Source organism: Odontomachus brunneus, unplaced genomic scaffold, assembly GCF_010583005.1.
Source record: "Odontomachus brunneus isolate Ranch 3 - 2012 unplaced genomic scaffold, Obru_v1 Obru_scaffold_031, whole genome shotgun sequence".
In the NCBI taxonomy this organism is placed as follows: Eukaryota; Metazoa; Arthropoda; class Insecta; order Hymenoptera; family Formicidae; genus Odontomachus; species Odontomachus brunneus.
In genome coordinates, this window is record NW_022639481.1 from 1694279 (window position 1) to 1714108 (window position 19830).

At 40.4% G+C, this 19830-nt stretch overlaps 1 protein-coding gene across 3 annotated transcripts; it reads left to right on the forward strand.

Annotated features, from left to right (window-relative positions):
- Positions 1–5643: 5643 nt before the first annotated feature.
- Positions 5644–19751, forward strand: LOC116843301 (collagen alpha-5(IV) chain-like). 3 transcript variants are annotated; one of them, XM_032813631.1, is made up of 7 exons: positions 5644–5788; positions 12860–12983; positions 13205–13543; positions 13666–13740; positions 13886–16990; positions 17144–18015; positions 18449–19751. In XM_032813631.1, the coding sequence occupies exons 1-7, from the start codon at positions 5753–5755 to the stop codon at positions 18509–18511; spliced, it is 4614 nt and encodes a 1537-aa protein (XP_032669522.1). In that variant the 5' UTR covers positions 5644–5752; the 3' UTR covers positions 18512–19751. The 3 variants fall into 3 exon arrangements, with proteins under 3 accessions (XP_032669522.1, XP_032669521.1, XP_032669520.1); XM_032813630.1 differs by having other exon boundaries at positions 13886–14392; positions 14474–16990; positions 17144–19751; XM_032813629.1 differs by having other exon boundaries at positions 17144–19751.
- Positions 19752–19830: the final 79 nt, after the last annotated feature.

Here is a 19830-nt window from a genome sequence, read left to right on the forward strand (position 1 = left end):
GAGGCAAATTCCTTCCATATATTAGCACATCAATTTGTCATGCCTACTCCCACATTCTTTCACCTAGATGACGATAAATTCCGATACATTTCCGGCATTTGGCTACCTAACCATGAATTAATGCAGGCGTCAGAAGAGTGCCTGCGTAATTTGGAATTGCGTGTATACGCTCGCTTCTTTTACCTGTACTTTCTACGTCTCTCTACTATTTTTTCTTCTCTCCCTTTCTCCCTTTTCAATTTCAATATATATAAACATATTATTTAAGTATCTTTATTTAAGTATTCTATTTTTATTTTCTTCCTTTCTATTCGAGAAGAAAAAAGAAAAGAACTATTAGCTGAAGAAGATTACGTGGTACCACTTAATATGATATTTATTATCTAGAAATTGCAAAGAGCTGTAAGAAAATTGGAGCCACATAGATTTTTATTAATCCATTGAGAGTTACGATTATTTTACAAACATTTGTAATTAAAGGATCAGTCTATTTATTTTTTAGAGAGAAGTTAGTATTAGAACTGTTTTTGTTGAAGATACAGGTATGACTGGGAAGATTAGGTGCTTTCTCTGAGAATGTAAAAATAAAATTATATTTTAATTGATGAAGTAAGAGATTTTGTTCAATAAAAAAAGAAGTCACCCGTAAGTGAGACGCTGGCTGCTAATGAGCTAAAAAAAGATAAGTGAAACGTATCCGATATCGAATGCATTCTTAGCTTCGGCATATCAGAATTAATTAAGTTTCATAGTGACATGTTACGCGACATGTTATATATTTCGTGCGTTGCGTCTTATCCCGAAAGTCTGCAGTTCGGATTCATTTTAAATTTTAATTTACCTAAAGAGAGAGAAGGAGAGGAAGAGAACCGTCACTTATATTTGCGCGATACCGCCATTATACGCCATGATATTTTATCTTCTTTACGCGAAGCGCGGTGAAACTGTAGTTTCGCGTGGAGTGGAGTTGATGGACCGACGCCTTCGAAAAATTCGAAGCAGGACCTCGGGTGACATCACCTACCTCACCCACTTGAATTTCCGGGTCGGAATCGGAGCGTGCCACCAGATTTCCTCGCTCGCCGTGCCCTCGCCTACGTGAGTCTCTCTTCAAGCGACCTTCACAAGTACTTTGAATGCACTCCACAGATTCGATACTGAGATTCGAGATCGACGTTATTATTTTAAAGGGTTTTCGATATTATAGATACATCGAAGTGATCTCTATGTATGATATTCGCAACACTTCTGCGAGAAGTAAGGGTTTGTTCTCAAAAATATATTCTTATTTGAGTCAGTTTTCATTGGGTAATTCTTTACATTTCAAATTGATGAAACGGTATTTGTAGTAATATGTTAATAACCAAATATTTGAATATTCTTGAATACTACTAGAGTTTCTGAGAGATTCCGATTGTTTCGAGCAGTATTTGAGTACCCGCGAATTTTAATAGCAGTTATAGAAGGTACTCCCGTTTATTACTTCCGACAACATTAATTCATAATCGTTCATAGGGAAGTAAGATATTATTATTTCTGCACCTGTGCGCGTGCAAACGATACATTTTGAAGAACACAAAGAATTTGAAGAATGCAAAATTGTAAGTGTGAATCCACTGTGAATGCAGCTTTACGCAAGTCCTACATATCTGTAGCAACGATATCACGAGTAAGGAACGAGCGGACTCCGAACGACGCGTAAATATTCATATCAATTCGCCGGCATCGTGAGGAACTGCCCGTGGAACGCCAGTGGCATGCGAAACGCACGGCTGTTAGCGGAATGGCAACAAGCGTGGCTGAAAATTTTTGTGGGAAGCTTCAATGCTGCGCCCTTCCTGCGCGCTGTGCATACTGTACAGGGCACCCCAGATTTAACAGAAGAACAATTCATTCCTCATCTACTGATTTCACGACCGCGACTCGAATGGAATCGATTTTCGTCCGACGAACATGCCGCGACATTTGCAAGTCACAAAATAGTGAGCTTTTTTAGTAGCAAACTTCAAGGAAGTGAACAGAAAGCAAAATACCGTACTGAGTTTAATTTCAAGCGGACTTTTGTAACGGTCGATTGTAGGCCAGAAAACTATTATTTTATGCTTCTGAATAGCATTGTACTGAATAAAATATGGTAAGATTATGAAATTAGTTCCAAATAAACACTTAATATTTGGATAGTGAAATAAATATATGAAAACGTAATTTTATTTGATAAATAGTGAATTTATGAGTAGCTCTCTTATTATTGAATACACGCTCTTTGAGAGCGCCCTAAAAATATATATCTGCTAAATAAATTTCCCAACATACTCATAAGTTATGTGGATAATTCTCTTAAAAACTTGTGAACGATCATCTCTGTCGTGACCTTTCTATTAAGGACTGACTTGAATACGATGAAAGGTGGCTTGCTGGGTCTGGGATTCCCTGTATGTACAATCGTTGATATAATCTGCAAACGAAATATGCATAACGCAAAGCACGACGAGCATCATTCCGCAGTCTAAAAATTTTTCACGTCCATAAACGAACTTGGTCGACTAAAGAGGACTATCCTGGAAGGACATCACGCGCACGTCACGTCGAGGATTTACAGTCCGGCAAAGTACAAATTCGACTGTTCTTTGTCCGTGCAATTTTCATTACTGCAAGAATCAACGTTCGAACTTGGTCAGGCGAATTCGCCTCTGATTTGTTTATGGGGAGGCAATTACATAATCGCGCGCGCGCGAATTCGCACGTGTAATTAGGTCGAGTGTCACAGGCGGCCAAATATACGCACTGTTTGCTTGAATAGGGCTGATTGCGGGCCCACCGCGAATAAATCATTCGGTGGCTCTATATTAAGTCTTACGCTATCGCACCCCGCACTCACTCTCACCGGGTCTTGGGTTTCGGGTTCTCATAAATCCATCAGCGACCATCGAGATCGGCAAATTCGCCTCCGGCTCGGGAGCATGTCCAGACTTTCGCATACTTCAGAAGTCTCGTTTATTTCGGGCTGCTATCACCCTTAACCCTTTCAACGGCGCCAACGCGTATTTACATTTCATGTAAATCCGAGAGACAAGCGTGCGCTTTGGAACCCGAATAAATAACGACGCCTTTCCCTTCAGAACGATTGATTCTTCGACGAAGACATGACTTTCCTAATTTACAATGTAATGCGATTTAATGTAGCGCAGTTTCTCTAAGAACACTAATATTTTTTTGCCTGTTAAAGGAGAAATCGAATATTTCTCCTCGGAGACAGAAGTTCTCCGATTTCTTTCGCGAGGAATCGGTACGCGCGTTGCTTCCTCGAGCAATCGGGTTACGGGTATTTCCTTCGCCGATTCGGCACTCGCTGCAAACCGGATCAGTCGGGATTATTTACAGCTAAAATAAGGAGTACGCGACTCCGTCGCCAGAAGTGGGACGGTTAAATCCGATAAAAGACTCTTTATACTTCTTGGAAGGTATCCTTGCGCGCAGGACGCTGCCTGCTGCTCCAATGCTGAGAGTTACGAATGTACTCTTCGTTAAAAGAGAAAAAGAAAAGAAGGAACACAGAGATTGCGTTAATCATGCTTCACGTAATGGTGCTGTAGCATCAAACGAAAAGAAAAAAAGAGAAAATCAAAACAAAACTAAACAGAACTCTCCCATTTCAAGGGATAACTAAATATCCACAGAGAATATTTACAGAGCTATTATATATCTAAAAGCGTGTGTGTGTGTGTGTATGTTGGTCGAGCAGATCTGAAAGGAACGGCAAGCAGTCTAAGAGCAGAGACGCGTTCGCGTCTCATGTATCGAATCTACGAATTGTCATTTCAATTCTAATCTATTCTCCACCCGTGATCGGCAGGGAGGAAGAGGGAGGTAGTAGGATCCCCGCGGCGACGAAGATGAAAGTGGCTCTCGCGCGCGGGTGCACGTGTTATAACGCCTGTTGCTTCATTAACAATGACAGAGCACGACGGACTAAGCAGAAGAAAGTTACCTCCGGATAGACGAATGGCGTTAGTTCGGACGCGTAGTAGTCGTTCGATAAATAAGTCCATTAAAAATGGATTCCTAACGACACGATATTATGAAACGAGCGTATCCAAGGAATACATTACCGAATTCTATTAGCGGAAATGCAAACGTGAGCGCGCGCGCTCACGATATATCGACGAGGCAGCGCGGGCTTTCTCTCGATCGACGAGATAGATACGAAATACGCTACCGTTTGCGCGACATCATCACCAGGAGGAGTCATCATCGGATGTGACCTTGTTCGGATGCACGAAATGCCTTGAGTCAGGATTCTCTGATTCACTGGGACCAGTTTGAGCGGGCAGGAGGAGGGACGATAATCCATTGCTCTCGCGATTAATGTGGTGGCTGGTCGATTCAACCGATTGAAATGAGAATTAATTGGGTTGTCGTCGTAGCGATTAATCATCGACGTTCTACACTTGAAATCTGTCATTTGTTTCAATGGAGAAAAAAGTGTGCTCGAATTAATTCGAAGGAATCAGACATGTTTTGGTAGGAGGAAACAGAATTTCTGGTTCGCAGAGCTGAATTTGCTTCATAAAAGACAGAAATCCTGTTTCTCTCAACGAAAACGCATCTAGCTCGTTTATTGTCAAATGAATCTCAACTAAATTTGTTTTTCGTGTAAAACGAACAAATTCAGTCATCGAAATTATTCCGTTAAGATAATGTGAAGTGCAGCTCAATTAATTGAACCATTCGCTCTCATAATTAAAAGCGTGATTGATACCCGATTAATAGTTCAACAAGCGATGAAGCATGTCAAAACAACGGGTACATTCACACGCAGGACCTTGTAAGAGTCCTCCACATATTTCGAGACTTGCGTTCACGCAAAGGACATTGAGAGCGCTCTTCGAATCCAATTAAAAATCATACCGATCGACAATTAACTGATTTCCCTGAAAGGGGCAATCAGCTGTTATTAATCACCTCGGCAAATATTATACGTGCCACCATTAGCCGTATACGGCGAAGTTATTCGGATTAATCCGTCATTAATTCACTTGCTTGTCCAGCAAGCGTGGGAGCTACAAACCGAAGAGACCTAAGTGCGCTTACGCAAGGACGCACCTGAACCACATTCCGAACAGCGCATCTTCGATTGCGGCTTTTCACTGTCCGTCCAATCGAGATCAACGAGTGCGTGGCGAAAGGTATCGCAAGTTAATCCTCGTCAAATGAAGCGGCGATGAAATAATACCTTGGCAACGTCGTGTCGTTTCCAATCGAATGTCTGTCGCGAGAAATATGGATTTTCGAGAGCGAGGTCTTCTTCAAGGTAATGAATTCGACGCTCACGAGATGAGATTGGGATGTGCCAGCGTGAGATCAATTAGAATCAATCGCATCGAATTAATTCCAGCGCCGTCCGTGGCGCAAAACGGAAGAAAAAATCGCACTCCAGGTGAAAGAGTCGGGTGAGAAGGGAGAGGGTGTGAGAGCAGAGAAGAAGAGTGCGCACGGGAGCGATCTTGGAGGAGTCGAAACGAGAAGAATAGGGAAAAGAGAGAAGATGCGAGCCGGGATGGGACCCGGGTCGGCGGTCGGGGGGTCGGCGACCCCCACCCTGTATAAAAGCCTTTTTCTGCCGACGACGTGTTCAGTCTTTCAGTTCGAACGGCGCGCTGCGTGCGATTATCTCCGGTAATCATCCTCGTCGTCAACCTGGAGGCCTGCCGGCCGCGGACAATGCCCTGCTGAGAAAGAAACCGGCGTCAGGATGCTGCGGCCTGCCACCGCGGTTCTCTTCACCCTGGTACGTCAACTACCAACACTCCCCTTTTGTGTATACCTTAAGACTTGAGCAGTCAACGAACTCGACGGAGACTTGAAATTCATCTTGCGCGTATTGATAAATTATATTAACCGACAAATATATAATGAACAATATAGGTAATATTGATAAATAACGAAGTATAAAGATCAATTAAAAGTGTACCTTGGATGTTTATAATAATAAACAATAAGACTCGTATGTTCTTATATATAGTGTTTATTTCAAGAAATAGTAGTTACTTAAAGTTTTATAGCTATTGACTACACACACTTATATATAAATTAATTGAACTATTAATTGAACTTCACGAAAAGTAATGAGCTTTTTTCACTTAAGCCATTTTTCACGCCATTTTTGACTTCCTTATTGAATTAACTATCACTTGCAATTACATGATCGGATATTATATTTGCCATTCAAACGCGTAAATTGCATACGCGACGCTTCATAAAAACACCTCGCAGCGACAGTGGCTACTCTGTCGCATGGGCGCGCATTGCATTTGCATCTGGTATTCTTGTGTAAGGAAGAGATGCATACAAATGTCAACGTCACGTTACGAAATCCACCGACTGCAAATAGAAAAACGAAAAGAAATTTAGCAAAAAGAAATTTGGTGGGTCCTTTTTAGAGATTATTCTCGTTCATTTCTCACTTTTTATTATTTACTAATATATTTATTATTTTTGGCAAATGATTTAAATAATTATGTCGCTATAGTATTTAAAGTATCGTATACTGTATGTTATATGTACAATTTTGATGTTAATAATAAGTTTATTTTGTTTAAAGCAATAATAATAATAATTTCATATCACAATGCAATTACTGCGCATATTCCGTGGCATATTATTATACATTTTATTAGACGCAGTGTCTAATATTAATAGTAACAGTACGCGGGATAAAAAATAATAGTGCATGTCAATTGTTTACATAGTAATGTCTCATGATAGAAAGTGACGCTGATTACAGTTCCATGATAGTCGTGTTCGTCGTGACTCATTATCCGCGAGATCTTCATTGATCTTGGCACTCGCAGAATGCCGTTGCACTACATTTCATTCATAACTACTTTCAATGTCGCGACGTTGCAGCAATATCGTGCAACGTATGCGACGTGCGATACCCGACCCACTCAAATTCTGACTTGCAAATTCACCTTAGGAATATGATAGTACCAAGTACCTTGACATGAGAGGGTTCATCGATATATGAAGATGGAAGAAGCATAATTTATCGCTTGCATACGCTAAGTAACAGTTTTATAAGTAGTGTAGTATGAGGATGACAGTTTATATACTTTGGTACCAAAATATCTACTCACAGATACTTATGAGTTATCTAAATAATCAAATGTTTGAGCAATCAATTACCAGAAATAATAGTATTATTATTGATTCTTGGATTAACTAATTTTGTACTTTTTTTTTTAAGATACTATCTATAGTAAACAGTATAAAGTAAATCGATGCTAATAAGATCAAAATAAGTTTTGAGACAGTTGTTGTTAGTTTTTTATTTTAAACGAGCTGTATTTTATTGTGCCAGTGACTTTCGACATTTATCTATTTGACATTTATGTACTACAATTTTAAATACTTTGACTAAGTGAGAGTTACTTAATCGTGTTTCTTCCTCATCCTTATGTATCAATATATTCTTTGTTGGATTGTTGAACTTGATTATTATCCTAATGCATCCTAATGCATTATAATATATTCAAACCGGAATGGGACAACATTATTCATATTTTGTGTAATCATTTTGTGAAAGAGTTTTTTTTACCGAAATTGGAAGTTTTCTTTTAAGTAATCAAACGTCTGCTGAAATGTCACTTAACGTGTAAACGTCTGTTGTCACAAGACGTGCCGTTCACATGTGGAAAGTAATTTAGTTTTTAGCGAACCTTAGCGGTACATAATCGTTTAAGTTGAAATGAAAAAGAAACGTGCAAATTCTATGAGAATATTTTAATTGATCTGTTGCGTCATCAAAGCTCGCACGTAATTTAAAAATTAGGTTTTCTCTGTCTCATTTCTCTCCTACACAATTAATTGTGAAAATATTTTCGAGACCAAACCGACAGAATGCAATATCACTGAGATCAATGCGATCGGCCGTACAGAAGGCGAACAATTGTGTACTGGAGGCTTCGCCCCGGGCTAAAACGCTGGTCCTTTACGCAATCGCTTACAGGTGACTTTCACTGGAAGATGATGCATCGATCTGGCCCCTGTATGCATAAAGTGATACAGCTTTGGTCACCTAACCGGCGGATTAACCGCACGCAATTAAAAGAGATCCGGCTACGTCAAATGTCGTCCCGCTTACCTTTAACTCGTGCCAAAGTCTCGAGTGCGCGACCTTGTTTACTCTTGATTGATGGCCTTTGATAGTGCTTAGCTTAGATTTGCGCGAATTTAGGTATTCCGAACTGGAGTACTTTATGTCTGCTCGTCTCTTCGTTAATAAATAATTTAGAAGAACGAAGGAAAACCGACGAGATGTCAACGTACGAAGGAAAGATTAAATTATTAAAACAGAGCGATTTAATTCATCGTTGCAGCCTTTACGGCTGAAGGTCGTTCGGTGACTCGATGAAAGATTGCATGAAGACTTCGCATAGTCAAAGATGAAAGTCGTGAACGAGAGTGATGTTAGGCTTTGGCTGAAACGATAGCGCGATCATTTTTTCGACTCCCCTGGCGGATTCCCGGCGTCCCTGAACGGAATCCTGATTCTGTCTCCTCCCATTCTCTCTCGTTCTCTCCTTCTTGCTCTTTGATAAATACGTTTAGCAAGCTATTCCTCCCACAAGAAAATAAATTTAATTGCACCTTTCGCCGCGCGCATCTCGCATATAAAGAGCTACTCTACGGTGTGAGCGCATGATCAATGCACCAAATGAAAACAGGGCGGTTCGATCATATCTTTCTAATTTATTTATCGCCCGCATCACGATGCAGTTGTATTATGATGCGCGAGATAATGTTAGCTGTCAAGATCAAGTGATCAAGTGTCGATATGGCAATCATACATAATTAAATAATGGAAAGTAGTTGGCATAAATAAAAGAGCAAACTTCAGTAACGAAGGGATTGAAATGTTGAAGTGAATCAAATAACAAAGCACAATAGTCGTTAGGTAATTAGAAAAAAAATTGAATTGAATTGAAAAATTGAATTGAAATTAAACTGAAAGCTTTAATTGAAAATTTAATTGAATAATCAAAAGATTAACTCAAATACTCGAGTTTTTCGCGTATCCGTTTTTATTTAATCCGTAAATTGTTTGGATATTCAAGACAATGATGGGTGAAAGTATTTTAGAAGAACAAGACACAGAATCAATTAATACATTTTAACTGCATTTTAATTAATGCAAATTAGCTGCTGTAAAAATTAAGTAACTGGTAGATGGATATTATGCGCGCGATTTCTGATTGTAATTAGTATTCGTATTCAGTTAGTATTAATTCTTGCGAATTTGTGTGTCAAGTATATACTTGAGTATTAATAGTACTACAATAATTAATTGTTATTCTTTCGCAATAGATAATTATAAATAGTGAATATTTAATTGAACAATCGGTGGGAACGACGCGTAATGTGTGTGTGTTCTAATTGCTTCTGATCCGTAGACCGTATTATCAATTCGATTCCACAGATAGGAGGTGGCTCACTAGGTCTGGGACATCTCGAGTTTTCTTCCGTTGTTACGTGTATTATCTGCCGACGGCAACAATTCAACTCATCGCATAAATTAACATATTTTATCGCATCGCCGCCGACTCCGTAATATCTCCCGAAGCCAAGCAAAGATCGAAACCGGTAAGTTCAGCGGGTTCGATGAATATAGGAGCCGTTTTCGAGAATATACGACAATAAAGTTTCAGCAACTGAAATGACACCGCTGAAGGAACCTGTCTTGAGCAGAGCAATTTTGCGCTGCGTGCGTCTGCAACTTGTATCTTTGAGAATGCGAGTAACACGAGAGAGTATGAGTTAGTAGGGCTGCCTCGGAAAGAGGCGAACGGCACGTCGCACTCGGACGCGCCACGAATGGCACGGCTGAAACGATCTCGCTATTGTCCACTAAAATACCGCGACATAAATACCGTGGGGATTAATCCTCGCGGCAACATTTGACGCGGCAAATGCGCGCGGGGAAGGGTTGGCACGGGAGTTAGCATATATTAACCTTTCGTTATATAGTCTGTCAACCTGGGGCTGGAAAAAGAAGAAGAAGACAACGAAGAAGAGCTTGCATATAGCCTTCTCAGAATCGCGACTTTCCCTTCTCGTGGGTGGAACAACGAGACAGTTGAGATCATCGGTGATCGCGAAACAGGCAGCGGATCCTGGCCAAACCTAACTTGACCTAGTCGACCAGGATATGTGCCACTTTTCGCCATGTATACGATGCTCTCTTGTTGCTCATACGAGACGTCCCTGCTGAACGTGAATCGATTACGAAATTGAATGAAATGGGTTATGCTAATGACCATGAGGTGATATCGTGTGAGACCGATGAGTAGTTTGAAAGTGAAAATAGTCGATGACCACACGAAGACAGATACATCCAGCTGACAACGATATCTATTGTAACGTAATATAATACAGTAAAGTAGATGCAAAACATTATGATACATACACACCATATTATTTATATTTATTCTCAGAATATGTTGTAACATATGGCACTCAATGCTCTACAAAAATTTAATTGAATCAAATTTCAAATTAATATTCTAGTAAAAGTCCACAATTGTACTTAAAAAAAGAGTAAAATTGTGCTATCTGCATATTCCGCATATCTACATATTTAATTTGCATATTTAATTTGCGGGTTACCGGTTTTTAGTCAGCTTTTATCCCAGTGCACTCAACACAGATCTCAATGATCGCACTCAGTACTGTCATAAGTTAGAGTGTACGATTAAACGTTCGCCGAATGCGTTTGAATACGTCATGGCAGAGGAACCTCGGCATCCCCACCTTGACATTTCCTCAGGCCGTAAGCGGGAAAGAGGCCTTTATATTCACCGTGTCGCCATTTAGGGGGACATGAGCGTAATCTTCCGAGAGAGCATTACGGTCTTTCGCAACAGCATCCGGCGATTTTGTCCTGCACGAGCCCAGGCATCCTCATTATTATTGTCATCAAGAGATCCTGTCGAATCACGTCGATCAAGTGGCGAAGAGCTCGGCCGAATCTCAGCTGCTAGGCCAGCACAAAACAAACAAACAAACAACCTGACGATTACATAATAGTTGGTAATAGTTGCTTTTATTGCGGCACTCACATGATCGTTCGGTTCCTGCAAAATTATGACCGCTGCCAAGTGTTAAATAACGCGCGTCTCGCGCCTAAGTATGGCGCACATGTGAAACGACGACTTGCTATTTGTATCTATGTATACCTACGCATCTAATCTCCACACACCCATTCACATTTATCATGCGTTCCTTTTCGAATAGTATCGTAGGTTACTCTCTAGATAGGATTTCCTTCGCAGGATCGGCGGATTAGCATGGATCGTTTGCAGTTTGGCGGTCTGTCGAAAGTCTGAAAACGTCGTGCTCTTCCTCATTCTAAAGTTACCCCATACATATTTATGAGCAAGTTAGAATCATGATCTTATGCATTTATTTTCGTCCACGCCAGCGTCAAGGTTTTCAGATATAAAAATTTCCAAAATGACGGGACGTTCTCTTTTCGATTTGTGCTGCAGACGCACACTACTACGCGTAACTCTTTACGATATAATTATGATAATCGCTATTATAATTATGAAATAAATATGATAATGTAGCAGGTATAATGTAGTAGATATAATACGATAGTTTCACGTTGGCGATTCCTTATCTTGGCTACTCATATAGCAATCGCGCGAGTGTGTTGAGCAAAAGGTGTTAAATGTATACCAAAAGATCTCCAAAAATGTACACGAATGTTTTTGATTGCATAATATCACTAAGTTGCATGTCTCGCGGAAGTAGTCAAATACCTTTAAGCCACCGTCCTATGCAAATTGAAAATTTGGGGGGGAATTTCTACTTTTCATTATTGATTTCGCTTTCGACTTTCGCTTACGTAGAATGGATAATTAATCAAGATCACAGCAGCAGAGCGAGGGATACGGCTGATGTTCCGTGTCCGTGGAAGTGAAAATCTGTTATGTCATAATCAGTATCAATATACATTATTTGCAACACTTTCGAAGATAAAGAAGAAGAATTCCGCATACTGAACAGTTTTCCTCTAAAAGAGCCGTGTAACACCGCTTTGCCATATCGCTGTGTGATTAAACCAAGTTTTTTAAATTCTTTAGAATGTTGTCAGACTGCGCAATGTTTGTGGAATTAATATCTAGGTAACGAATGTAAGAATAATCTGGTCGTCTTGACATTTAAAGTGATGTGCTGTGCCATTAGAAAATCTTTGGATGATAAACTTTGGAAAGGTTAACAGAATTATTGGAATCGGAGGCCTGTAGATCTACATTGAGAAGCAGTACATTTTCCTGAACGAGCCACCCTTTTATTGGATTAACGAGAAAATAATGTTTGAGATCTTCGATAACTTCGATAACGAAGATAATATATTTTCTTGGTGTATATATCATATAGCGGTGCGCGATTAAAAGCAGCTAAATAATGTAAGCGTATTCATGGAGCAAGGAGTCTCTCGCATTTCTCTAATCGCGCGATATATCTTCGAACTCAAGCGTCCAGTTAGATCGCTGCAACTGCAGAAATGGGAAATGACCATGATATTTCACGATTATACTTGTAGATCGTATCGAATGCTTAATCCTGGTGACCGATATTAAAGGCCAGTTATTTTTAAACATCTCCCGATAATTACATTGTGCTTTATTCGAAATGTCACGAGCCTTGACAATGCAAAATTATTGCACCTGACAACCATTCCTTATTAGCAGAGCACTCTCTCGTAAAGATAGCACATCTTAATAAATACAATTTCTATTAATTGTCTTTACCTCACCGTACACTCGAATAAAGACAAATAATTGCTTTGTAGGTGATTGCTACATCCGTGTCGCAACTCACTCAGGAGCCAAGAAATACCGAACGGGGCGATGAAGTGATTCTGAGTATTAGTGACAAACAGAAAACTCAGTATTTGAGTCAAAACGTTAAAGCAGGCAAGTATACTAAAAAATATCTCAGAAAGACTTATATATTTAATAAAATGTAAGAATAATGTAAGTTTATACTTTTATAAGGTTTATACTTTTATAAGGTTTATTTCAATTATAAAATTGTTTTTAAAATTAATTATATATACTGTAAACTTCTCACAGTTTACTCTGAGATTTTAGATTGTTATGAACCAAAAATTGATGATTAATTGTTGTTTTTACAGATGCATACAAATACGGTTATGATGTAAGTCCGGATGGTCAATTCCATCATGAAGTACGTGGTCCGGATGGAGTTACTTATGGATGTTACGGCTACGTTGACCCTTTTGGTCATCTAAAGGCCACATTTTATCTCAGCGACGGATGGGGTTACCGCGTTATTCAACCTGGAAAGGACGTAGAACTGTTTCTTCACAAGCACGAGCATCACCAACCAGGGGATGATCATGATCACCACAAACATCAAGGTGTAATTACACCATGGCAGCAGCTCTATTTTCCAGCTGTGTGCGGACAATATGTAGATACGAGCGGTCGGCCTCTACCGATAGGTATAGGAAGTACGTAGATACAATACATAAATAATATTTCTTATGCATATATATGAATATATATGAACATATATATGATATATTCATATATATCGAAATAATTACACACACATTTATATTTTATTAAATAGTACCTATTGGGAGTGGAACAACGATTGATGCAACACCGGTGAAACCACAACAATCTTACAGACCTGATTTAATTGGTATACCTTTTTCATTTTACTATAATTAAAAGAATCATTAATGGATAATAATTTATATATAATATATATTCATAACTATAGAAAAATATATATACTAGAAAAAAAGTAGGTTATAACGTGAAACGTATCTTATTTGACACTTCAGGTATCCCTGCGGTGTCATCATATCCAGGACAACCAGGGATTCCAAGTATATCAATATCTCCTGGTATTCCTGCATTATCAGGAATTCCCGGAAGACCAGGAACTCCAGGAACGCCAGGAACTCCTGGGAGGCCAGGAACGCCAGGAACTCCCGGGAGGCCAGGAGCACCAGGGGTTCCCGGGAGACCAGGAACACCCGGAACTCCAGGAACATCAGGAATTCCAGGAAAGCCAGGAACATCAAGTGTTGCAGATTATCCTGGAATCGTAGAGAGACCAGGATCAAGTTCTCCGAGTTTCCCCGGAATAATAGAGTATCCATCTTCTTATCCTGAAATACCAGGAAGTCCTGGCAAACCCATAATACCGGGTTCAGCGAGTTCAATACCTTCAATTCCGAGTATATCATCTCATCCAGAAACACCAATTAAGCCAGGAACTCCCACTATTCCGGGAATATCAGTAAAACCTGGAACATCGGTTTACCCAGGACACCCAGGAATACCAGGTACATCAGGAATTCCTAGTGCTCCTGGAACATCGGATATACCAGGAATCCCAAGTAGACCAGGAACTCCCATTATTCCAGGAATACCAGCAAAACCTGGAACATCGACTTACCCAGAACATCCAGGAATACCGGGTACGCTAGGTACTCCTGGTACATCAGGAAGACCAGGAACACCAACTTATCCTGGACTTCCTGGAACATCAGGAAAACCAGGGACGCCTATTTATCCTGGACATCCAGGAATACCTGATTATCCAAGTTTTCCCGAAGTACCTTCTCATCCAGGGCATTTTGAAACACCGGGATCTCCCGGCATTCCAGGAACACCGGGTACTCCCGGAACTTCTGGAAGGCCAGGAACACCGACGATAACAGTTACACCTGATATATCTGGAAAACCGGGCACACCAGGAAGTCCCGGAACTTCAAGTGTACCAGCAATACCATCTTACCCAGGATATCCTGCAATACCAGGATCTCCTGGCATACCCGGAAGACCGGGTACACCAGGAATATCTGGCATACCCGGAAGACCGGGTACACCAGGAACATCTGGCATACCTGGAAGACCGGGTACACCAGGAACATCTGGCATACCTGGAAGACCGGGTACACCAGGAATATCTGGCATACCCGGAAGACCGGGTACACCAGAAACTCCGAGTATATCAATAATACCATCTTACCCAGGTCATCCTGCAATATCAGGATCTTCTGACTTTCCTGGAATACCTGCTAACCCAGGATCTCCTGGTACTTCCGGAAGACCGGGTATACCAGGAAGTCCCGGAACTCCAAGTATACCAGCAATACCATCTTACCCAGGATACCCTGCAATACCAGGATCCCCTGGTTTTCCCGGAACACCAAGTACTCCAGGATTCCCTGGCTTTCCCGGAACACCAGGTACTCCAGGAACGCCCGGCTTTCCCGGAACACCGGGTACTCCAGGATCTCCTGGCTTTCCCGGAACGCCAGGTAATCCAGGATCTCCCAACATTCCCGCAATACCAGGTACTCCAGGAACACCTGGCATACCTGGAAGACCAGGTATACCAGGAAGTCCTGGAACTCCAAGTATATCAGTGATACCATCTTATCCAGCACATCCTGTAATACCAGGATCCCCTGGCTTTCCCGGAACAGTAGGTACTCCAGGATCCCCTGGTTTTCCTGGAACACCAGGTACTCCAGGATCCCCTGGCTTTCCTGGAACTCCGAGTATTCCAGGATCTCCTAGCACTCCTGGAATACCGGGTAGACCAGGAATACCTGGTATCCCCGGAAGACCAGGCACATCAGGAGTTCCAGGAATTCCAAGTATAACAATAATACCATCTTACCCAGAATATCCTGCAATACCAGGATCTTCTGGCTTTCCTGGAACGCCGGGTACTCCAGGATCTCCCAGCATTCCCGGAATACCGGGTACCCCAGGAACACTTGGTATACCTGGAAGACCAGGCATACCGGGAAGTCCCGGAACTCCAAGTATACCAGCAATACCATCATATCCAGGACATCCTGCGATATCAGGATCCCCTGGTTTTCCTGGAACACCGGGTACTCCAGGATCCCCTGGAATTCCAGGAACACCAGGTATTCCAGGATCTCCTGGTACTCTAGGAAAGCCAGGGATATCCCATTACCCAGGCCATCCAGGAACGCTAGGCACGCCAGGGATTTCCAACATTCCCGGATCAGCTGGTACACCTGGACTTCCAGGAACACTAGGAAAACCTGGGACTTATCCTGGATATCCAGGAATATCTGATTCTTCAGGTTTTCCTGGAGTACCTTCTTATCCGGGGCATTTTGGAACACCCGGTATACCAGGATCTCCTGGAATTCCTGGAACACCGGGTACTCCAGGATTTCCTGGAATACCAGGAAAACCAGGAACACCATCTTACCCTATTCATATAGGAACACCGAGTACGTCAGTAATTCCTGGATCTTCTATTTCAAATTATCCTGAGAGACCTAGTTATCCTGGACATCCTGGAAAACCGAGTTTTGCTGGCCATCCTCATAAACCTGGTATACCAGCGTATCCAGAAAGCCCACCAATTTCAGGATATCCCCAAATACCAGAAACTTCAGGAAAACCATCTTTTTCGAGACCTCCTGCTATCCCCGGTAAACCCGAAATTCCAACAAAACCTGGGATTCCACCATTCCCACCTCATTCTAATTATCCTAGCACACCAACTATACCAAGTAGTCCTGAAATACACGTCATACCAGGAACAAGTGAAATACCGTCACATTTAGAATATCCTGGTATACCTGGTACGCCTGGTATTCCTGGTATACCCGGTACTCCTGGTACTCTCGGAAAACCTGGAATTCCATCTTATCCTACATATCCAGCAACAGGCCCACCAGATATTTCGGCAATTCCTGGTACTCCTGGTTTCCCAGGAACTCCTATATCAACAGGAAAACCAATTCCATCTTATCCTGGATATCCAGGAACTCCCGGCACTCCAGGAACGCCAGGAACACCCGGAATACCTGGAAAACCAGGTACTTCATCGTATCCCGGATTTCCATCGAACAAACCAGGCATTCATTCAAAACCTGGCAAACCAGGTATGTTATTAAAAGAGAAGAAATCGTTATAATTATTATTATAATTTAATTTGAATCAGTTGAAAAAATGTGCATCATATTAATCTAATAAATTTATGTAATTTTTGTATGCCGAATTATATATTTAATTTTAATATCTATTATGTCTTACAGGTTATCCAGGTTACCCATCTTATCCTGGTTATCCGTTATACCCTTCAGGTCCAGAAGGACCAGTGGGTCCCGAAGGTCCTATTGGTGGCATTGGTGGAATAGGAGATATCGGTGGTGTAGGTGGAGTCGGGCCTGACGGTCCCGATGGACCATGGCCAACTGGTTCACCTGGTCCCGATGGACCATGGCCTGGTGATCCAGATTATGTGCCTGGAGTAAAACCAACAAGGAAACCTTCGCACAGAGGACCATTCAAAAGTCAACGACCCAAAACTTACCCTCTTGATATAAACAATAATGATTATATAACGCAATACTACTCTGGAAACATATCTGATTTTGCATACACAGACTATAATATAAAGAATATTGAATCGACAGATTTGTCGCATTCGACGAAAATAAGTACACCATATACGAATCAAAGAGAGCACAAATACGGGACCAAGTCGCCGTTAATTTATGGGAAGAAAGGAACTACTTACAACTCAGGTGAGATCAACTCTCTGTTGCAAATAGGACCAACAGCACCATCATTGAAATACATTATCGATGATAAAAAAATAGACACGTTTAAGACTGCACAACCTTATGATCATGCGACCTCAGAACCAGTAACAAAACTGCCTAAAACAAGCACTGAGAAATTTTCTGTGCACGATCAGGGCGAATATCAGAAGTCGATATTTTACCCAACATACAATTTGCAAGAACATCCTTCAAGAAGACCATATCGACCAATTAAATTAGGCCGACAAGAGAGCACGTTTAACATACCTGAACAGTACAATAATTCTGCAAATGTGGATAGCAAAGCAATTTCTAACGTACCGTTTCAGCCGGATGGACATATCAGTGTTCTGGAGAAACAGGTAAATTCACGACTTGAACAACCACTCCAGGCGAATCCCGGCTTCGACGCCATTGGGGTTCAGCCGCCCAGCTCCATCAACGTCAAGCCCTTTTCACTACCTATAGGCCCAGATCCACAAGCATGTCCTTGTTACCTAGTCGAGTCAAATAACAGCACAAACGTAGCAACCAGTACGACTCCTACCTCTGTCATTGGTCAGTTCGGATTCATTCCTGTTATCTTTGTACCCTACTGTCCCGGCGATGAGACGGACAGCAGTAAGATGAAGGTCATGTTCCCATCCGCAACACCTGTCCCATATGCATGCGAAGCATGCGGCACACAAGACAGCAATTTCGGGATACAGGTGCTCGACGTAAATCAGCTTGGCAATGTTGATTATCTCAAGGAGGTGTTAAGTCAGGCCAATCTTGGGTTTTTAAATGTTCCAGTCGAAACGGGCGCCGAACGAAGGAGGAGCAGAAGCAGAAAAACGGAATAAGGAGTATAACTAACTTATTGCTGTTAAATTGCAATCGTTCTGGGAAGGGAAGTTCGTCCTCTCCCAAGGGATATCGATAAATATGGGATATTGGCTTTGCCCGTCCGTCAGCTGCTGGTTAGCCGATGGATGGCCAATTAGTGACATTTATAATACTTGGCCGAATAACCAAAGTCAGTGGAATACAAGAAGAATTCAGAGCAAAAGTACATTTCAAAATTTGTGCATAAGGTTCAGTTTAAATGACATCTAAAATGAACCTTACAAATTATTAATTAATTTGAACGACATTTTTGTTCTGAGCTCTCAATATTTCTCTATTGCTTCACTTTCTTTTCCTCTCTGTTTCTTCTTTTCTTTTATTATACTATTTTGTATATTATTTACAAATACTGGTACACGTTATGTGTATGAAAGCAACAGAGATTATAAGATTGTATTTGAACACTGATTGTGGTTATTTGTATCAGGTTTAGGTTGACGTGAAGCTATATTGAAATCTTTCATGAATAAGGAATGATTTCCTATCTCTCTGTTTCGTCTCGATTTTTGTCAACCAATATCCTAATATTTATTATTAGAATTTATGTTAATGATACCAAATTTTTACATGCATAACAAAAAAATGTTTATCTTTCTTCTACGTTGAATATTGCAAATGAATATTAATTTCTGCTCGATTTTTAATTCTTTAATAATACAAAAACATGTATTTGTTATATACTTATTGAAAATCTGAATTACGTATTGCATACAACAATTATTAAGAAGAAAGAGAGGGGAGGAGAGAGAAAAGTAATTCATATATTTAACATATGTAGTTCTAAAATTTAGTTTAGCTTGTAATATTCATAAATTCCTGGGTTTGTACATCATTCAAAGTTATCGTAGATTTTACGTAAAATATATAGGATGTTATAAGTATATAGATAATAATTTATATTTTGTAATTAATATGTTATTATATGTTTGTACATGATATCCTAATAGCTGACATCTCAGAATCATCATGAACATATCTGAAATGAAGAATATATGTCTCAAAACGTTTTGAGAACTTACAGAATGATTTAGGGATGTTTTGCGCTACGTGGATATAGTTTATTCTTATATGTATGTATCCTGTAGTTTTAAATAAATATTGTAGAATTCGTTTACAGTATAATATAAGAAAATGTATGCGCTAATTGTATTGCCAATTAAAAACAACACACAAATAAAATCACTGTTAAATAAATTTTTTTTTAAATTTATATATAACTATTGTATAAGATTTAACTTTCCAAATATAATATATTTAAGAGGTATAAAAATCACTATTCTAAAAAATAT

Bases quoted from the DNA above. Each gene is read 5' to 3' on its own strand.
- LOC116843301 (XM_032813629.1), top strand. From the start codon at position 5,753: ATGCTGCGGCCTGCCACCGCGGTTCTCTTCACCCTG. The intron at 12,984-13,204 runs GCAAGTATACTA...TTGTTTTTACAG, and splicing joins GAGTCAAAACGTTAAAGCAG to ATGCATACAAATACGGTTAT. The intron at 13,741-13,885 runs GTATACCTTTTT...TTGACACTTCAG, and splicing joins TTACAGACCTGATTTAATTG to GTATCCCTGCGGTGTCATCA.